The sequence below is a fragment of the Periplaneta americana genome, chromosome 17, assembly GCF_040183065.1.
Source record: "Periplaneta americana isolate PAMFEO1 chromosome 17, P.americana_PAMFEO1_priV1, whole genome shotgun sequence".
In the NCBI taxonomy this organism is placed as follows: Eukaryota; Metazoa; Arthropoda; class Insecta; order Blattodea; family Blattidae; genus Periplaneta; species Periplaneta americana.
In genome coordinates, this window is record NC_091133.1 from 124106300 (window position 1) to 124127343 (window position 21044).

Genomic DNA, 21044 nt, shown 5'->3' on the forward strand with positions numbered 1-21044 from the left:
CCCGAAATAGAACATAAAATAAAGGAAGCAGGCTGAATGCAAAAGAACAAGTTAACTGAATCTGCCAACACGTGCAGCTTAAGCAAGGACATCGATACGGGTTGTCTTAGGAAAACATGTAAATGCGTTATGTGTGACATGAAAATAACTCTGCGTCGTTAATTAAATGCCATGGAAAGACTTGAGCACTTCTAACGAACTAGATTAGCAAAAACTCTCTGTTACATTCTGTTTTGCGATGGCAGAACTCAGATAAGTGTAATGGTTAACATACCGGGTTAAGTATAACCGACGCAATTAATTACCGTATTTGCTTACAGTTCAAGATCCGTTTAATACAGCTTAAACTACTTCGCAAAACGACAGTGAATTCACCGCGATTCAATGGCGACAAAGAGATTGTCATGCTTGTCCTTATGTCCGAATACTTAATATTTTAGGAGAAAAATTCGCTCCGGCGCCGGGGATCGAGCCCGGGTCACAAGTCACTCAGCTGAGTGCGCTCCTAGTATAATGGCAGTTGACATTGGATACACGTCAACATATATGCCTAACTTGGAGTCAGGCCACAAAGAGAAACATTGAAGAAGGAGGATTCGATCCGGTGCTGTGGATTGAATTCGGCGTAGCTCAGTGGTCAGAGCGCTTGGTACGTAGAACCAAGGATCCGGGTTCGATCCTTGGCGCCGGAGCGAATTTTTCTCCTAAAATATTAAGTGTCAATATTACAGATAAATTCTGTAGGACAAAATTAATATACCTATAATATTCTTATGTCCGAAGTTTACCGATTCAACCTCGATAAAGCACGACGTATTCTCAAGGTTGATAAATATTTTTAGTAGCCTTAAGTCTTGTTTCCACCTAAAAATATTAATAGCAGCACACAAGAAAATAAAAATATTAATCCGTCGTCATCATCATCATCATCTTTATTTTTATCTTTATCTTTATCTTTAAAGAAATGGATTTCTGCAGTCTGTTTCGTCCCCGTTAGTCTTTCATCCAACGTCTTTTTCATGTTTAAAGCCTCTTTTTACCTTTTAGTAGTTCACTTCTATTAAGCTTTATCAATAGGAGCAGTATTTGCTATTGTAGGAGGATTTATTCAATGGTTTCCACTATTTATTTACAAGTTTAGCTTTAAATCCAAAATGATTAAAAATACAATTCGTAATTATATTTGCATAAATAAATATACGAGTCCTTTATGAGTCTAGAATCATAAATCACAATATCAAAAACTTGTTCACATCTCACTATTTACCATTTGGCATAATTATTTTAAATGTGCCATCTGTTATAATTCTAAATATTAATGACCGCTTTTAAGTAAAACCGTATGTTTTATATAAGTTTATTAATTATTGAAGAATAAGTACCGTTTTTATATTGTGAGTTATGACTAGGGCAGAAAAAAAAGTATCGTTTATAGGCTAGATTGCATCGTACTTAGAGTTCTGTGTTTACAAAATGCTTGCTCGACTAGTTACGGTAGTTGCTGTTTGTACAGTCCTCCCCGTATGAATAAACTCATAATAGAAATTACATTTACAGGATTACTTATGTTTGAAATTAATTAACTCGGAACAAATATTAAATTAAAAAAACCATCATTATCAATGAAGTCAAACACATTTCCCCGTGTTCTGAATTCAGACCTCCTATTATCTGTTCTTTGTTGGATTTTTGTTTCAGCATTTTGATACAACCTCACGTCACTTAAGCAGGTCTACTATTGAGGAGAGTCGGATGTTCACTCTCACAGTAGAAACACCCGGCAACGAGACGTAAACAATGTATATAGAAATTATTTACTACCCTGATACCAATACTTTTCTTCAGCCCAAGTTATGACATATACAATTTTTTCCTCAACCATAAGCAACCTTGTACTGTACTATCCATTTGTTTCATATTATTATTTCGCCTGGTTGCTTCTTTCTTTATTTTTTACTATACAGGCTGTTTCATAATTATAGGTACAAATTGCAGGCAATGAAACAAGGAAAAATATCCTAATAGAAAAAGATCCGAAAATCAACCATATCCGAGATATATCATCACTGTGGCCATCAACTGATACGCCGCGTAGATTTTCTACCTCATTTCTACTTGGAGAGTTAATGGTTATGCGTACCTACATTCTTTGCAACATGAGCTACGCGACCTTTTGGATGATGTGCCTATTTGGCTTACCAGCACCATGGCCTCCCAAGTCCCCTGACTTCAATCCTTTTGACTTTTTGTTTGGCGATATTTTAAATATTTTGGGTATTGCAGCGCTATTGATAATGTTAACGAACTCCGGGAATGCATTGTAAATAGTTGTGGAGGCATTAGAGACATGCCAGGATTATTCGAACGTGTACATTTTTCATTTAGGAAACGTGTTGATGCCTGCCTTATCATGAACGGTTTTCATATTGAGCACATGCTATAATGATCCCTTCATGTAGTGCATATCTGAAGTTATGTTACGTCAGAGCACCTGTACTGACGAGATATAGACCTACAGTCGCGCTCAAACCTCCTGACGTTTCGCGAGCGCCAGTAACATGCGAGCGCGACGTTGTCACAACTACTCTCTCCGTCTCTGTCTCTCAGCGGCAGTAGTTTTAAAACTGTGGAGCGCGACCCTTTACCTGAGATTGGTTTGATGGGGAGATGCAGAAGGCTTTAATAATAATAATAATAATAATAATAATAATAATAATAATAATAATAATAATAATAATAATAATTTATCATCATCATCAGATTGCATCAAATTAAATTAAAAGTCACAAAATATAGAAAGATTAGTTGAGTTAGACGTAAATAATCATGCTCGCTGAGTTTATATAAGTTTTTTTAATAGTTTTACTTTTACTAGGATTAATAAAGTTGTCGAATAACACAAAGGCGCAGTGGTAAAATAAATTGGATGACAGGCTTAATTTCAAATATATTATTTTAATGTACCGAAGTACATATGATATTTCCATGCATATATTCTGCGTCATCATACGATGAAAGAGTAATGGAACGGAGAAAAATTCTCTCCGGCGCCGGGATTTGAACCCGGGTTTTCAGCTCTACGTGCTGATGCTTTATCCATTAAGCCACACCGGATACAACTCCGACGCCGGTTAGAATCGTCTCAGATTAAGCTCCAACTCTTGGGTTCCCTCTAGTGGCCGCCCTCTGCACTACGTCATAGATGTCTATGACCGTAGGACCGAAGTCCACACATGTGCTGAGGTGCACTCGATATGAGTGACTAGTTGGCCGGGATCCGACGGAACCCAAGAGTTGGAGCTTAATCTGAGACGATTCTAACCGGCGTCGGAGTTGTATCCGGTGTGGCTTAGTGGATAAAGCATCAGCACGTAGAGCTGAAAACCCGGGTTCAAATCCCGGCGCCGGAGAGAATTTTTCTCCGTTCCATTACTCTTTCGTCGTATGATGACGCAGAATATCTGCATGGAAATATCATATGTACTTCGGTACATTAAAATAAAATAATATATTTGATATGCGTAAATCACTTCGTGATTTAAGACGGCGCTTATTCCGTCGGATCCCGGCCAACTAGTCACTCATATCGAGTGCACCTCAGCACATGTGTGGACTTCGGTCCTACGTTCATAGACATCTATGACGTAGTGCAGAGGGCGGCCACTAGAGGGAACCCAAGAGTTGGAACTTAATCTGAGACGATTCTAACCGGCGTCGGATTTGTATCCGGTGTGGCTTAGTGGATAAAGCATCAGCACGTAGAGCTGAAAACCCGGGTTCAAATCCCGGCGCCGGAGAGAATTTTTCTCCGTTCCATTACTCTTTCATCGTATAATTTGAAATAGCCCCACCATGTTCTATTGAAAGAGGTGGACAATGTTCTCCGTACCGCCGTTTCTTTCTCCCCCTTAAGGTTTTTCTTTCGTCTTTCCCCGATAGCTTTTTACTCATATACACGGGATAGTTTTCTTCTGGCAGAAGCGAAGTGTGAATCATGTATTTCAATAAAGAAAAATGCTGATAGATACTGTATATAAGTCAAAATTAGTATATCCGCCGAATACACGGTCCCGGTTAATACGCGATTTACACGCTGTCCCTTGAACAGGGTCTTATAGGGAGTTTATTGTTGTAGTCCATAAAATTGGAACCACTGGGGGTAAAAATGTGATTTTTGTTTCTGTGTATTCAGGAAACATTAAACATTCATCATATATACATGCAGGGTCCCTATAACATACCAATTTTCGGAGAGCACTTGTTATTTGATTTTGTGACTTTCTAAGCGGCGAGTATGCGGCGAGTCCGCATGCCCATACGTTGCAACGCAGCACTGCCGCTATTGGCTATTGCTGATGAGTGGACACACCTGCAAACGTCAGGAGGTTTGAGCGCGACTGTAGTAATTCCCCATATATTTACGAAAACGACTGGTTTCCGGGTCTATGTTTATTAGACCTTTTTTTATCTTGTTTGATTCTCATCTACACACCATGTAGTTTGTACCTATATTTATTAAACAATCTGTATATTGGGTCTATATTTTTAATTATTTCTTGTATCTTCATTTCGTTTATCAATTAAGTTACTGGGTGAGTGAAAACGACAACCTGGCTGGACTATTTTTCTTTCTTTTCAACTCGTCAACTGACGATGATGACAGCATAATTTAGCATAATTCCTTGACGTCACTTAATATTAATTTGATCTTATTTTTGACTGGAAGAGCATTGTGTGTTCTTGATTCCAAGTAAAAGTACATCATTTTATTTACTAAAATCGTTATTATGTGCATAATTCAATGATAAATTTAATAAGCACAAAATCTGAAATGTGGTTCATGAGAAGTGGCTGTACACAGAGGAATGGCGTGACTAAAATCATTTCTTTGGTATTGTGCATGCTGAAAACGTTTATTTGTGTGAAAATCTCTTACGACAATATTTTTTTCTTATGCTTCGTACAATAAGAAAGTAAAAATGACTTAACATACCTTGATCACAGAGGATTCCACCCCAGTTGGTGTCGCAGATACATTGCCACGAGGACCCGTTGCAGTATCCGTGTTTGCAGCCCGGGTAGGGCGTGCATTGATCACAGAATTCACCACGCCAGCCCGGTCGGCACCTGAAAGAGTAAACAAATTTATAAATTATTCTGTGCATAAATGAAGGAAATCCGTCAGTTTAAGCCTTATTGATTCCATTATCTATTAAGCATCCTAGGACAAAGTCATTCTCGATATAAATACAAATTTGTGGCCATTCCAGGTCTGAAAATGTCTGAGAGAACATAACATTGCTCTTGTGAGAAATTGTTTGTGATTTATCACTGCACTAAGAAGAAAGTAATGATCATATTAATGAGAAATTATGACTCTCAAGTAAAAATAAGGTGGGTGCTCCTGTTATGGCCATGTTCCTGATATGGCCACTCCGCTATTGTGAGTTAGTTAACGAAAAAATCTGCTAAATTGGAGCAGCATCCAGTGAAAGGGCATAATGGTATGCCATTTGATCGTTTTCCATCCAGTCAGGTTGAGCAATATGGCGTTAGTTGCTTGTTTTGCGGTTTTCATGTGATCTCTTCTTATTTTTCTCTGGTAAGTCTTCTTTGTTTTATGCATGTTTTTCAAAGACTTGTTCATGAAAACCATCGTACTCCATTCAGTTTTTAATGTTATGTTGATTGGTGTTGTCGTTGATGGCGTATCTTTTACGAGTTGTTCATAATCAAATGATTTTCGTGAAAGCTTACCTGTTCCTGATATGGCCATATCAAATACACCATGGCCGTATCAAGTTCATTTCACTTTTATTTTTTCACCTGAGAAATTTACATGCCTTATAACTGGGATTACGCAAAAATTTTGTATTTTAAGAAAAACAACTTCATTTTTGATGGAAAAACCTGTTTTGACTACACTTTTGAATTATAAAAAAGATTATTAAGTGCCATTTTACACCAAAATTATTTAATTTTAGCACAACTGCGCTAACAAACTGAAAACAATCACGATTTGTAGAACATGGAACAAGGGTGGCCATATCATGTGCACGTGTTCCTGATATGGCCAGTAGGTAAACTTTTGAAACTTGGGACTTTTTGGACAATTAAAGCTATTTTTATGGGGAAAGAAAATTGTTTTAAGAAAGTCCATTAGACTGAGAACGAGTAAGAAAAAAGTGGTTTACATTTTTTTTCAAAATGGCGGCTAGAAAAATTCTCAAACCTTAGCATGGCCATATCAGGGACACTTACCTTACTCGTAGATAGTATATTTTCATAAGAGATGCAACTTGTGCAGTATGAAGTTCGTACAGTCAACTTTATCAGATATCTCCGGAGGGAAACGAGTAGTTAAGTTGACAGAGTTAGAAGCTGGAAGTTAAACGGAATTGAGTCGGATTTAACTAGCACAGCGCGATGTCCGCAGGAACTTCCTAAGCACTGTTAATTACTAGCAGTGACTCAGTTCGCTGTCATTTACAGTACCGTACGTCTGCTGTAAACGGGGTGGAGATATTTATCGCACAAGTTCACAGTACGTTGCGAACTGCGCACACTTGTGAATTAATATAATGCTGTTGTGAATGAACTGAAGTGGAGGAAGTTGTGAATGAGTGACAGCTGTGAAGAGATCCGGGTTCTCAATGTTTATGTACCCGTATAAACTTGACAGTGGGAGGGAGACAAGGCATAGTAGGAAGAAGCGGAGGGCTTAATTAACATACCGCTATATTACAGTGATTTTAACTTATAAATTTACCTTCATTAAACCGAGGCAAAGGCCTGATGCTGGGTTCGAACCTCGCTTATGGTATGGGTGTTTGTTCGTCGTCAATTGTTGTCGTTCGTCTGATGCCAACTCATGTTGAGTTTCGTTTTGTGTCTGTCCTAGCATGTCAGAAAAAAAAGACTGCCACAAAGGTGACACATACTTTCCACTACGGTATATGTTTACGCATTTCGGAACAATAATTTCCTTTACTATCTTGCGAATGACATTACCATTCAGGGCGTGATTTCAATTTTTGTTTGGAGTGGGGATAAGATCTTTTTTAGGGACGACCTTCATAGGGTGCGACACACTCCCTCCTTATTTCCTCTGAAATGAACTATTTCCAGTGCCGTATACTGGGTAAACTTGACAAAAGCAATAAACAAATAAATAAATAAATAAATAAATCAATAAATAAATCAATCAATAAATCAATAAATAAATCAATGACTAAATGAATCAACGAATGAATGAATAAAAGAATGAATGAATAAATAATTGAGTGAATGAATAACTAAATGAATGAATAAATAAAAGAATTAAGGAATGCTAACTATCTAAATGAATGAATGAATAACTAAGTGAATGAATAACTAATTGAATGAATGAATGAATGAATGAATAACTAATTAAATGAATGAATGAATAAATGCATAACTAACTAAATGAATGAATAATTGAATTAATGAATATCTAACTAAATGAATGAATGACTGAATAGCTGAGTGAATGCGTAAATAACTGAATGAATGAATAACTAAATGAATGAATAACTAACTAAATGAATGAATAACTGAATGAATTAATATCTAACTAAATGAATGAATGACTGAATAGCTGAGTGAATGCGTAAATAAATGAATGAATAACTAACTGAATAAATGAATGACTAAATGAATAAATAACTGAATGAATGAATAACTAATTGAATGAATAACTAACTAAATTAATTAATAACTAACTAAATGAATGAATGAATGACTGAATAGCTGAGTGAATGCGTAAATAAATTAATGAATAACTAACTGAATAAATGAATAACTAAATGAATATATAACTCAATGAATGAATAACTAACTAAATGAATGAATGACTGAATAGCCGAGTGAATGCGTAAATGACTGAATGAATAACTAACTAAATGAATGAATAACTGAATTAATGAATATCTAACTAAATGAATGAATGAATGAATAGCTGAGTGAATGCGTAAATAAATGAATGAATAAATAACTGAATAAATGAATGACTAAATGAATAAATAACTGAATGAATTATCAACTAAATGAATGAATAACTATCTAAATGAATGAATAACTAAATGAATGAATAACTAACTAAATGAATGAATAACTGAATTAATGAATATCTAACTAAATGAATGAATGAATGACTGAATAGCTGAGTGAATGGGTAAATAAATGAATGAATAACTAACTGAATAAATGAATGACTAAATGAATAAATAACTGAATGAATTAATAACTAAATGAATGAATAACTAACTAAATGAATGAATGAATGAATGACTGAATAGCTGAGTGAATGCGTAAATAACTGAATGAATGAATAACTAAATGAATGAATAACTAAATGAATGAATAACTAACTAAATGAATGAATAACTAATTAATGAATGAATAACTAACCGAATAAATGAATGACTAAATGAATAAATAACTGAATGAATAACTAAATGAATGAATGAATAACTGAATGAATGAATAAATAACTAACTAAATGAATGAGTGAATAATTAAATGAGTGAATGAACGAACAACTAAATTAATGAATGAATAACTGAATGAATGAACGAATAACTGAATGAATGAATGAATAACTAAATACACGATTGAATAAATAAATTAATAATGAATGAATTAATAAGTAAATAAACAAGTAAACAAATAAACAATAAACATTTTCCTTCCGTTTGTGGTAAATTAGTCTTTAAATAAAACGTAGTTCATATTCTCATTAGTTACTGCAATAAATTTTAACTTTATGCAATCGGATTCAAAATTGAAGTTCAGTGTTTTAGAAATACTTTAGTTTCTCCTATAATTTCTCCAGTATTTCACCATTATTTCATTAACATGAAATTACGAAGTTGCCCATTTTGCTATTATCAATGTAACATACTCCGGAATGAACTAGAAATTTCATATCTTACAGAACAAACGAGCAGTAAAAGTTCATGAAAGAGGAAAAAGTAAACATGATAGTTGGATTTGAATAACTATATAACATACCGTAATGGTAACTAAACCTTTAAAACGGAATTACATTTTGTGTTCTTGATTGCGACATGCCAAAAGTATTTTGTGTCCGTCTTAGCCAGCCGTATAAAAAATTATCGATAGCAAGAATGTCGTATGCTTTGTACGCTATGTATCCATACAGTAAAAGAGAATCAATTAATTTTGTAGAGATAAGATTCTAAAGATTTCTTTGAAAGTTAATTTCATGAACTAAGTAAGTCAATAATACACATTTTTCCTATGCAAACCGTGGAAATAAATATCACCCCGCATTACAAACACGATGGTTGCATTTTACTCCCTATTTTAAGATTGACAAACATTTATGTTACAGGTACCTAACTACAGTACATTTCGTTACAAAATCCTTGGTGTTTCACAAAGAACAGATTTCGTAATAATTATGCTTACTGAATGAAATGCTTAGGATACATCTAGTTGGAATTTTTTCTTCTTTATATGACTGCTGTACATCGTCTTATATAGACTCTCTATATATTTATAGAATGAAATTATCCTCAGTCGTTTATTTTCACAAATCGATTCCAAGGATGAGATTACATCCGATGAAGTGTCTTTCTTCTTAGCTTTGTCAATGAGGAAAGGTACCGCAGGCGAGTGTCTGGGACCAAGCTGAAGTAATTCAACTGAAATATTGAAGCTTTTTATTTTTTTTTTGAGAGATGCAATTATTACAGGTAGTCTTGCCAGAGATAAAAAGAGCAAGCAAAGTGCCACGTCTGTTTGCTGCAGATTTTGGAGGCGTTACTTCTTACTCTGTTTTCATCTTTGTGTTACTCTGAAGTCTAAAATGTGACACCTCGCAGAGATGCTTCAGTATTAGCAAAGATCGGTTGTAAATTAATAGTATGTAGTTTAAAGAAATATTTTGATTTGGTTTCATTTTCACTGACTTTCAATTTTCAAGGACTCTTGGTTCTATAGTTCTATTCGTCTTTAATCTTGTAATGATTTCAAACTAAAACTAGACCAGGGCTACCGTATCATGTGGTCAGCACGACGCAAGGATCACTTAAAAGAATACAAAATAAACGCGACAAGAAGTATACAGGGTGGCCCGTAAGTAATATAATTAATTTGAGGGGTTATTCTTTGAAATATTTTAAACAAAAAAGTTTAATACAATTCTGCTTGTTTTTGCTTCCTTTTCGAGATAAAAATTGTTTTATATGAAACTTTCATAGCGTACTTTGGAAAAGCCATTGATTGAATTATTAATATGCTCAATCAATTTAAGGGAGCAATGTACGGGGTATTTTGATGATCATTTATTGAAAGAATTGTAGTTTTGTCCTTCAAATGTGCAGGAATTTGATCTGAAGAAATGTAACTTTTCGTTCTGAAAAGGATTTTTTTTTTCCATAGATTTAAACAAAAATTCTCCCTTGAAAGATCCATTGAAGTTGTTCAGTTATTTGCTCATATCGATGGTAGGCTATGATGTTCATATACATACATATTTAAATAATTGTTATTTTAAAAAATTGGTTATTTCACGAAGCTTTATCAATTGCGATAGTTATCTAGCGTCTGAGTGAGATGAAGGTGATAATGCCAGCGAAATGAGTCCAGGATCCAAAGCCGAAGATTATCCAGCATTTGCTCTAAATGGGTTGAGGGGAAATCCCGGGAAAAACCCCAATCTGGTAACTTGTCTCAACCAGGATTTGAAGTCGGGCCCGATCGTTTCATGGTCAGGCAGACTAACCTTTACTCCACAGCGGTGGACAATTAATCTCCATTTACTGTGGAATTGCTAGGAGAAATACTAATTTCAGCAAGAATGTAATACTACTGTGTTATTTACGTACTGTACAGTACTGGAACGTAGTGTTGAAGTGTTTGTTTTATATCGCTCTGAAGAAGTTGGTGGATAGAGATGAAGAGGAAATTATGAGTGACGTATCGCTCAGAAGAGAGATAGAGTTTCCCTTCCCTGATCAAGATGGACTGAAGGGCAGATGACGTGCCGAAAACCACTTTTCTAGTATCTGAGATGCGTTTTTATAACAATTGAAGTTTCTTAGTAAAAAAATTAGACTTCCTTTCCTGTGACTTGCAAAATAAGACGTGATTATGTTGAATCGCTTTTTGTTTTACTAAGAAAAAGAAAGGTGATGCTTTCGTAAAATTATAATAAACTGATCTCTCATAAAAGTAGTTGAACGTTACTTAATTGTTGTGATTAATGTGGCCACTTAATAGTGTTTACGGCATGCGGGAAAGTAAGCTGGCATCGCAAACAGACGTACAAGTTCACGTGTTGCAATGTGTTGCCGGTGCACGAAACGATTCATGGATAATATTTTAATCGTGTGTCTGAGTGTTTTTTGTGTCGTTGAGTGCAATTACGGGAAGGTTCTCTTTCTTATCTCCGTTTTACACCTCTCTGAGCGTGTTGCGGCTACTCACGGTGGATGTTCTGCAGGGAATTAGCGAGAAATGTGTTAATCCTGAGGCTATACAACGTGTTTTCCCGCCGCAGGGTCAGATGTAATGCGTGGAATTCGCAAGGTACCGTGTCTGCCAGCCACTTCTACATGCACTCGCTGCAGTCGCCCTCAAGACTTGTTACAGCCGAACAATGTTCCACTATAGCGATATTAAAATGTGCAATATATATTCCGAAAATCCAGAAGAACGTAATAGTAATATACGTTACAAGAGCGGTATGTTGACGTTTTCATGGTCGAGGAAATGATTGAAAAAGCGAAACGTAGTTGAGCTTTTTTAATTTCCGAGAACATGAACACAAACATACCGCTCGTGTATCGTACATTATTTTGTGCGAAGATCGTTTATTACATAACTGAAAGACGAATTTCTAATTAGTTGCAATGAAATCTCCATATTGGTTTCTGTTTAATGACGGCAACTTCGGAAAACCAAAATATCTTTCTTCAACATTGTTGCTATAAAATGTTTTCTGTGTTTACTATACTCCAGCAGGCCGTGATATACGTCTGTCTTTTTTTTCCCCCAGTCTTAAAACAAACGGTAAGGTTATGTAATGATTTATTTTTTCATTTTAATATTTTAACAATATTATTTGTGTAACATATTGCAGTAATAACACCGGCATCTGGAATCTTGTTGATTTTTTCACGGATTCCTTAATGTTACTTGTATCAGGAATGCAATAAGTTTCGTGGGTAGTAGACTTTACTTAATTTTTGCAAATATTTAAAAACAATAATTAACATTGCAATTTAGGTGAAATTGCAGTGGTAAGTTTCCAATTTATAATTATTACTATGTTAAACGTCTCTAAAAATAATATGTTAAAAGCCTAAAGCAGTAAAATGAATGTCGCGCTTAAGCGGTAAGAAGAGGGAAATTGTTATGTGTGTTACGTTGGGAATACTGAATGTGGTATTTCACACTTACCGCGTATTGGTTCTGTGCGGAAAACAAGCAAATACGCACGATCTCGCACAAAAGTAAATTAAGTACTCAAGTTATATATATATATATATATATATATATATATATATATATATATCTGTGTGTGTTTTTTCACTCAAACTGAACAGTTCGATAGACAATAAAAACCTATTGAACAAGTTACACATTTTTAACTACTTAGTTAATATACGAGTATCATATTTCCAAAAAGAAGATGTTAATATTAAACTTTTTTTTCGTTGTTGGTAACTCTATAGCATCTATTAGATGCTTTTTGGTTGTGCTAACAGATTGAGTTACTTGTCAACACTGTGACGCTGAAACGTGTGTTCAGGTTACAGCCCAGCGACAGTCCTGATGTATTTTATATTTTGATGATTGGTTAATTTATATTAACCCGGCACACTCACATTCATACAAATTTCCAGACTCTAGACACCCAGGGAATTTTTCTTCTTCAAGAAAAATTCACCGAGAGCTGAGCACGGGCATCGAATCCGGACTTCCGGATCTGCAAGCCAGCATGCTGACCAACAGACCACGGAGGCAGTCAAATTAATATTAAACTGAACAGATTCCAAAGAATGTGTTGCACTAGTAAGAGAATTCTGAGAAATAAAACAATGCAGAGCACATAATTAAAGTTCTATAAAGTAATGGCAGTGCCTACTATAACATACTTAATTGTTGTGCGAATTGGAAAACAAATGAGAAATGATTTAATTGTAATTTTAAAATAACAGAATTGGCCCCTTCTTCTTTAATACTATTATTTTAGAAATAAAGTTCATTTTACATCGTTATTATTAATATAATTTGAACAAATGAAATTCTAAGCTATTACGTAAATACAATCAGATGATACGTCATACTAAGAAAACTGGAACTCCGAACTACAAAATGTACCATATCGTGAACTAATTGAGTTCACACTTCAAAGACATCACTTATGAGGAAACTAAACCAGGACATAATGGGGTAGGGTGACCAGTTCCTTCCCCTTTCATTGCATACATCGCTGACTAGTGACATACTGTATTACACTAATCAGACTTCAAATGTATATAAACAGTAATATTAATTGTTCTTTCTCTGACACATATCGTCAAGTGAAATGTACTGCCTGATAATAGATGTGCAATCAGCCAGAACCTCAATCAGAGGGACTTACTGAGTTGTATTAATGAAATAGTAGTTATAGAAATCGGAGCTGGCAGAAGAAGGGTCCAACTGTACATGACTGGGAAGTTCTTCTACAAACTGAAATAGCCTACCGTGTTACAATAAGATCACAAAGGAATAATTTTATCGGGCCTTCCAACCGAGATATTCATTACGTGTTTTCTGCTGGAATTATATAGACTAAGGTAGTGATGCAATTGATGAAGACCACGATAGTGATGAAATTGATGAAGACTACGACAGTGGCGAAATTGATGAAGACTACGATAGGGTGAAATTGATGAAGATTACGATAGTGATGAAATTGATTAAGACTACGACAGTGGTGAAATTGATGAAGAGTACGATAGGGTGAAATTGATGAAGACAACGATAGTGATGAAATTGATGAAGACTATGATAGGGTGAAATTGATGAAGACAACGATAGTGGTGAAATTGACGAAGACTACGATAGGGTGACATTGATGAAGATTACGATAGTGATGAAATTGATGAAGACTACGACAGTGGTGAAATTGATGAAGACTACGATAGAGTGAAATGGATGAAGATTACGATAGTGATGAAATTGATGAAGACTACGACAGTGGTGAAATTGATGAAGAGTACGATAGGGTGAAATTGATGAAGACAACAATAGTGATGAAATTGATGAAGACTACGATAGTGATGAAATTGATGAAGACCACGACAGTGGTGAAATTGATGAAGAGTACGATAGGGTGAAATTGATGAAGACAACGATAGTGATGAAATTGATGAAGACTACGACAGTGGTGAAATTGATAAAGGTTACGATAGTGGTGAAATTGATGAAGACTACGATAGTGATGAAATTGATGAAGACTACGATATGATGAAATTGAAGAAGACGACGATATAATGAAATTGATGAATACTACGACAGTGAAGAAAATGATGAAGACTGTGGTAGTGATGCAACTGACGAAGACTGCGATAATGAAGATGAAGGTAACTATGTAAGATGGTGATGAAGATGAAGCCTATGATGGTGATGAAATTGATGAAGACTACGATAGTGATGAAGGTGAAGACTGGGATAGTGATGATGAAGAAGACTACGGTAATGATGAAGATAAATAAGACTGCGGTAGTGATGAAAATGAAGGAGACTGCGATAGTGATGAAGATAAAAACTAGGATAATGAAGGTAAAAACTACGATAGAGATGGGGAAGAAAACTTCAACTGTGATGAAGATGAAGAAGATTACGATGGTGATGAGGATGAAGTTGATAAGGTGATCATGGAGTAATAAATTAAATGAAATATGTCCAGTTTTTTGTTTAATATAATATTCAGTATAGTTTCAGTCACACGTATTTATTTCAGAAAGTGACAAGACATTACTATCTATTACGTCAGAAAAAGGAAACTGATGAGCACTTTCTTCTGGGTTAATATGCATTACAAGTCATATCGTAAAACGCTGATCGTTTAAATTAAATTTTTAATAACCTCGCGGAACCGACATGACTTTTATTGTAGAAAAACAGTTTACAATCGCAATCAAGTGCTGCACCGTGACAGGATGGTATTGCAGGTGTATCTGGTGTGCATTCTGTTGTTTGAAACACTGCCAAAGGATACAACACCGTCAACATTAAGGTTTTATAGCAGCCGGGCTAGTACGATATTTTGAACTGGTTTTTAAACGAAAATTATTATTAACAACAAGTAGTATTACAAAGTAGTTGTGAATCTGGTTGTAGCATGTCAGGCGAAGAGCGCGAGTTCCGGGTTGAAATGAGCCGGTGACGACCCCGTGGGAACCCGTAGGGCAGCGCCCTGCAAGCCTGCCTACGGGCCACGACTCCTCCGCGCACAATGGTGAAGCGTACATCCTCACGAATCACCCTGTCCGGACTCCGAATACAAAATATTTGTACTCAGTGGCGGAACACGTCGTATAGGGTGCATAAAAATACTGTCCTCTTTTGAATTTCGTTTTTCGTTTTAAACTGGAGTACTTTCTGAGTAACTGGCGATAGTTTATGCTCAAATTAGAATGCATAAACATTTCATTGCCTTTTTTTAACTCAGGCACAGAAAATTCCAAATAAGACGCACAAAAATTATCATATTTGAATAATAATCCCAAAAACTCGCTCAGTGCATTTGGCCAATTTTATGATTTACGTTTGAGACCTCTGTCATTATTTAAGCGTGTTTTCTGCCAAAACAACACCAGTCCTTATCTGAGAGCTTGCACATGCCATTTGAAAACTCATTCAGTCCGTAGACCGCGGATAAAAAAAAAACTAGCCCACTCCTTTCATAAACATGAAGTTAACGTGTTTTGGTTGACACTATTCAATTGTTCCTTGTTACTTTATTACAAACTTATGAAGAAATATTATGCAAAATTTGTTTATCACAAAAATAATTTGTATATTTCTTTCATAAGTTTACAACGATTTATTTGAGCACTGTAGCATTATTTTTGTGGTAATTTTCGCTTTTCCAAAAATAATTGTTGTTAACATGTGTAATTAACTATCCTGAGACCTAAAATCGCATTTATGAAAATTTTGTTTGTATATATGTCTGTCTTTCTGTCTTTATGTATGTTTGTTTGTTTGTTTGTTTGTTTGTTACCTTTTCACGCGATAATGGCCGAACCGATTTCTATGAAAATTGGTACATGAATTAAGTTGGGTATCACTTAGAATTTAGACTATATGGGGTTCAAAATTCTTTCTTTAAAACGAGACTTAAATTAAATAAATCAAAATATATCTCTTATTGATTTTCGTGAAAAATGTCAATTACAATTTTTTTTTTTTTTTTAATGTTTCCGATAAGTTTTATTCTATGCAAAATTTTGATAGGACTGGACTTTTCTAAAATTGTACATCAGTTCAGAAGTTACAAACTAAATTACTGTTATCACTTTGATTTTTAATTATTTCTTCCTATGTAAGCAGTTCAAAATATGTGTATTATTATTTTTATTATTAGGGTTATTTAATGACGCTGTATCAACTAATCTTACTAGGTTATTTAGCGTCGATGTAATTAGTGATAGCGAGATGGTATTTGGGCAGATGAGGCCGAGGATTCGCCATAGGATTACCTGACATTTGCCTTACAGTTGGGGAAAACGTCGAAAAAAAAATCCGACCACATAAGTAACCCAAGGGAATGAAACTCACGCCCGAACGCTGCTCAGGATCAGCAGTCACACTCGCCCACGCATCATCATCATCATCATCATCATCATCATCATCATCATCATCATCATCAATCTTCTATTCGAATATTTGGCGCATTGGCCTGTTACTGTGTCAGTGCTTAATATTGAGCCTACATATTACAAATTTACAAATTATATAAGAAATGTGTAATTCATAAAAATATTATAGTTATTTGCATCCGAGATGGGCTGTGTAAAATCATTTAATCTTTTAATTTACTTATTTTTATATAATTTTTATTTAAAACGCGATATTTTCCGTAGAATGTTACAGTTTTTGTTACTTCCGTTTGTTTTGTGTGATATTATTATTATTATCATTACTATTATTATTATTATTATTATTATTATTATTATTATTATTATTATTATTACAGTAATTGGCCTTGTGCTGTTGTTTTGCACGTTGATATTCTAAATAAATAATAATAATTGTCTAAGCCTACATGCTAGACGCCATGAGCACGATTATCGATTCTTTTGTAAGGTCCACAAAGGTGATACATCCTGTAACCCCTTCTTACAGTATATAATATTAGCTTGCGTATTCCGACGTAAGACACGAGAGCTCACAAACTTTTCTATAATAGAAATTCAAAATATCTTTCATCAGTCTCCAGATGCATTAAAAATGCATTCATGAATAGTTGTGAATTCGAGCCTTTCAATGTATAGACTTAATTTGCTCTTGGTAATATATCATTTATTTATTCTTGTAAAATTACCTTCAGTTTTCTTTGTAACATTTCTAGTATTTTTATAGTGCAGTATATCATCGATTAGAGAAAAATTCTTCGTTTAAGATTGTTTTATTTTTATTTGTATCCATTGATTAAACTAATAATATTAATTTACTTATTTTAAATGTATTATTATTATTATTATTATTATTATTATTATTATTATTATCATCATCATTGTAATCACTGTTATATAGTTAATTTATTTGTTCAATTTATTACTGTTTTTATTTCTGTCACTATGCTGGACTTTTATTGGCCAACCGCTGTTGTCCAGCACTTAAATATCAATACATAATAATAATAATAATAATAATAATAATAATAATAATAATAATAATAATAATAATAATATAATGACATCTGTAAGTAGGCCTACATCTCCGATTTTTTCTCGATCCTTCGCTCTTTCTTGTTTAACAACACTTCCATTATTAACGCTCGTCTATTAACTGTTCATCTTTAAAATTCCGGAATTCTGAGATTTGGGCACACAGTTGGTTATGACGTTATGAGCCTTGAATAAATAATGAGGGGAATTACAAGATGGTCTTCAGTGATAAAGCGTGTATTTAATCCTAGACAATGCTAATGAATATCTTGTGACAAGTTAATGTACTGTTAACATAAATGGAATTATCTTTATCTTGCTTCGTCGTACGGTCTACATCCGCGTTGAAAGCGGAAACTGTAAGTTAAAACTTTTACCCACCAACAAATGTTACTCAAGTGATTCAATTAAGCGTTAGTACATTACCAATTTACTTGCTGCGCCTCTCTTTTCGGATCAGTAGTCAAGCAAGCGTTATATTAGTAGTAAGGAAATTCAAGATATCTTTTGTTAAGTTGTCTGAAGTCTCCTAATATTAGAATGTCTATTTTCTGCTGTGAAATTAAATAGCCTAAGCAGGAATTTTAAGTGTATAACAAGGGTAGAACTATTCCATCCATTCGCCATGAAGGAGCATGAGGGGCATGGAGTTAGAGGCCCATGCTTTCATGGCCTGAACACTAGGCTGAAGTAATGTGGTCAGCACCACTTCCGACCGGGCCCGATATTCAATGTTAAAGGAGACTGAGTGAACTCTGGAACCGTTTAGGTAGTCTTTCTATAGAGAAAAATCTAGCCACACCAGGGATTGAACCTAGTGGCCTTCGGAACTTTCCTGAATCATAGTACCGAAATCTTCCTTCAAAAAATCATTCCCCAGCATATACGAAAAAGGAAGGATTAAACAAAAAGTTATCTCCAGTGCGACTTGTAATATAAAAAAATGAAGAATAAGAAGCAGAAAAGAAAGAAAAAGAAAAATATAAAAGAAGTCGACAGTAGAATCTTGTTTCCGAAGAGTTGGATGTAAATACATCTTCTATTGAAATTACTTCATAGGTATAGACATAGCAGTGATGGTATAGTCGCGACGCTGTTATTCCCGGCGTGACTCCTCCTCTTTGCTTACGCCTTAGGAAGTCAAGGCTCTGTAAAGTCTAGGTAGGTAGTATCGTTCACCATTTTTGTTCTTTCGTTGCCGAGCTACCAGATGAGGGATCTATTTTCCACACATTATCATGTCGTAGCTCCTATGATAATAAATCAAACGCACTGTAATTCAGCAAATAATTGAGCGGCAAATAACGTCCTCGTGTGCTTTCTGCGAACTCCAACGAAAGAGCCAAAATGGCGGGCGATTATATATTAAGTATTTATCCAGCCTTAGGAAATGCTTTACATCTTCATCAGCGAATCACAAGACGCACACGTTTAAATGTAGCCGACCTGCAACGTGATTGGCTGCCGGAAATTAGAGCGACGAGACTATAGTGGCATGTCTAAGAAAATTAAAATATATTAGGCCTATGTGCAGTGGTTGATGTTTCAGAAAGTGGAAAGTTTAGTTGGTAAATGTTCAGTACATCACCGTCACTTCGTAGCCATACCGTATTTTTGGTCCAGGAAAATACTACTTGTCTACTAACGTAGAGGGTATAATTGAGAAATGGGGATGAACGTATACTTGACTTTGTCGGGATCTCGAACCCGGATTCATCTAGTGGGAGGTCCGAGCGCAAACTCCCCAAGGCCGACGACGTTACCGCAGTTTTCAAATCTACTGTTGTTATGCTTCCCATAAATCATAACGGGCCGAAAGGAGCACGTTTGCGGTGAACACGAGTGTTGTGTACTGTGAAATCAGATTTTATTGATTTTATCAGAAACAGACTTGAAGATCGTCCGGAATGTGGTCTTGATGTCGTATAGTGTTTTTCAAAATTGGACACTATTAAAAGTTTATATATACAGTATATATATATATATATATATATATATATATATATATATATATATATGTGTGTGTGTGTGTGTGTGTGTGTGTGTGTGTGTGTGTGTAAACTTGAATTTGTTCGGTTCAAATTTCTACACATTTAAAGGACAAAACTAAAAAAAATCTTTATGCTCGACCATGCCGAAATGTAGCAATTATAATTACACCTGGTAGCAGCCCTTTAATGGACCTCATTAAAGTATACCTATTCATTAAAGTTCAGGTGTTCCACCAATCAGAAAGCACCATTGTAGCAATATGAAAGCGCAAGTATCGATTATTCTCGGATATGCAATCGAAAGACAACTAGCTAAACGTCACGGAGGCTGGAAATCCAATACTGTCGCAGAAGGTTATGTTCTGTTGCTATAATAATTAGCGTTAATTGTAAATAATATTCAAGTAAATTCAATTTGTCATCTCGTTTTTCAATGTCTAAACCAATTTCAAGGTTATATAAAGGTTAATGTTTATTTTACTCTCTAGATTATATCAAGGTCAATGTGGACATTTGTTCCTCGGAAAAAATCAATACTTTCGCGTCTGCGCACATCTCACAATTTACGAGCTATTGCACAAGGTCAGTTCCGCTCCTCAGTCAGATAAGAATAAAATGAATACTTCTGAATAATTTCAAGTTAGAAATATGGTCGAGCATAAAAAGTCGTATGAAACTTGACTATAATGGTAATTAAGACGCTCGTATGAAAATTATGAAACTCGCTTGCGCTCGTTTCATAAACATACTCGCGTCTTAATTACTACCATTATAGGCTCATTGCATAATGTACTATTCTATCATTTATTATCATAATACACTGCTCTCTTAAACTGACTGAGCATATTGGGAATTAAATCAATGGCTTTCCACAACATGCATTGAAATATTTCAAACAAAACCATTTTTATCTAGAAAAAGAAGTAAAAACGAGCAATTGCATTAAACGTTTTTGTTTAAAATATCTCAAAGAATAACCCCTTGAAATTAATGACATTACTTACGGTTCACTCTTTATATATAAAAATAAAATATTCGGCTGAATGAAGTGACCACAGTTCGTGGTTTCCGTCTGTGTACGCCTAAATATGATAAAGGAATGAAAATTTCGAAA

General features: G+C 34.8%; 1 protein-coding gene across 2 annotated transcripts in view; it reads right to left on the reverse strand.

Annotated features, from left to right (window-relative positions):
* LOC138693266 (protein jagged-1b-like) overlaps window positions 1-21044 on the reverse strand; it is a 728512-nt gene that overhangs the window by 113389 nt on the left and 594079 nt on the right. For both annotated transcript variants that reach the window (XM_069817112.1, XM_069817113.1), the window contains exon 6: window positions 4994-5127. In XM_069817112.1, the coding sequence (XP_069673213.1) occupies window positions 4994-5127 (134 nt within the window). The remainder of the gene's footprint in view (window positions 1-4993; window positions 5128-21044) is intronic.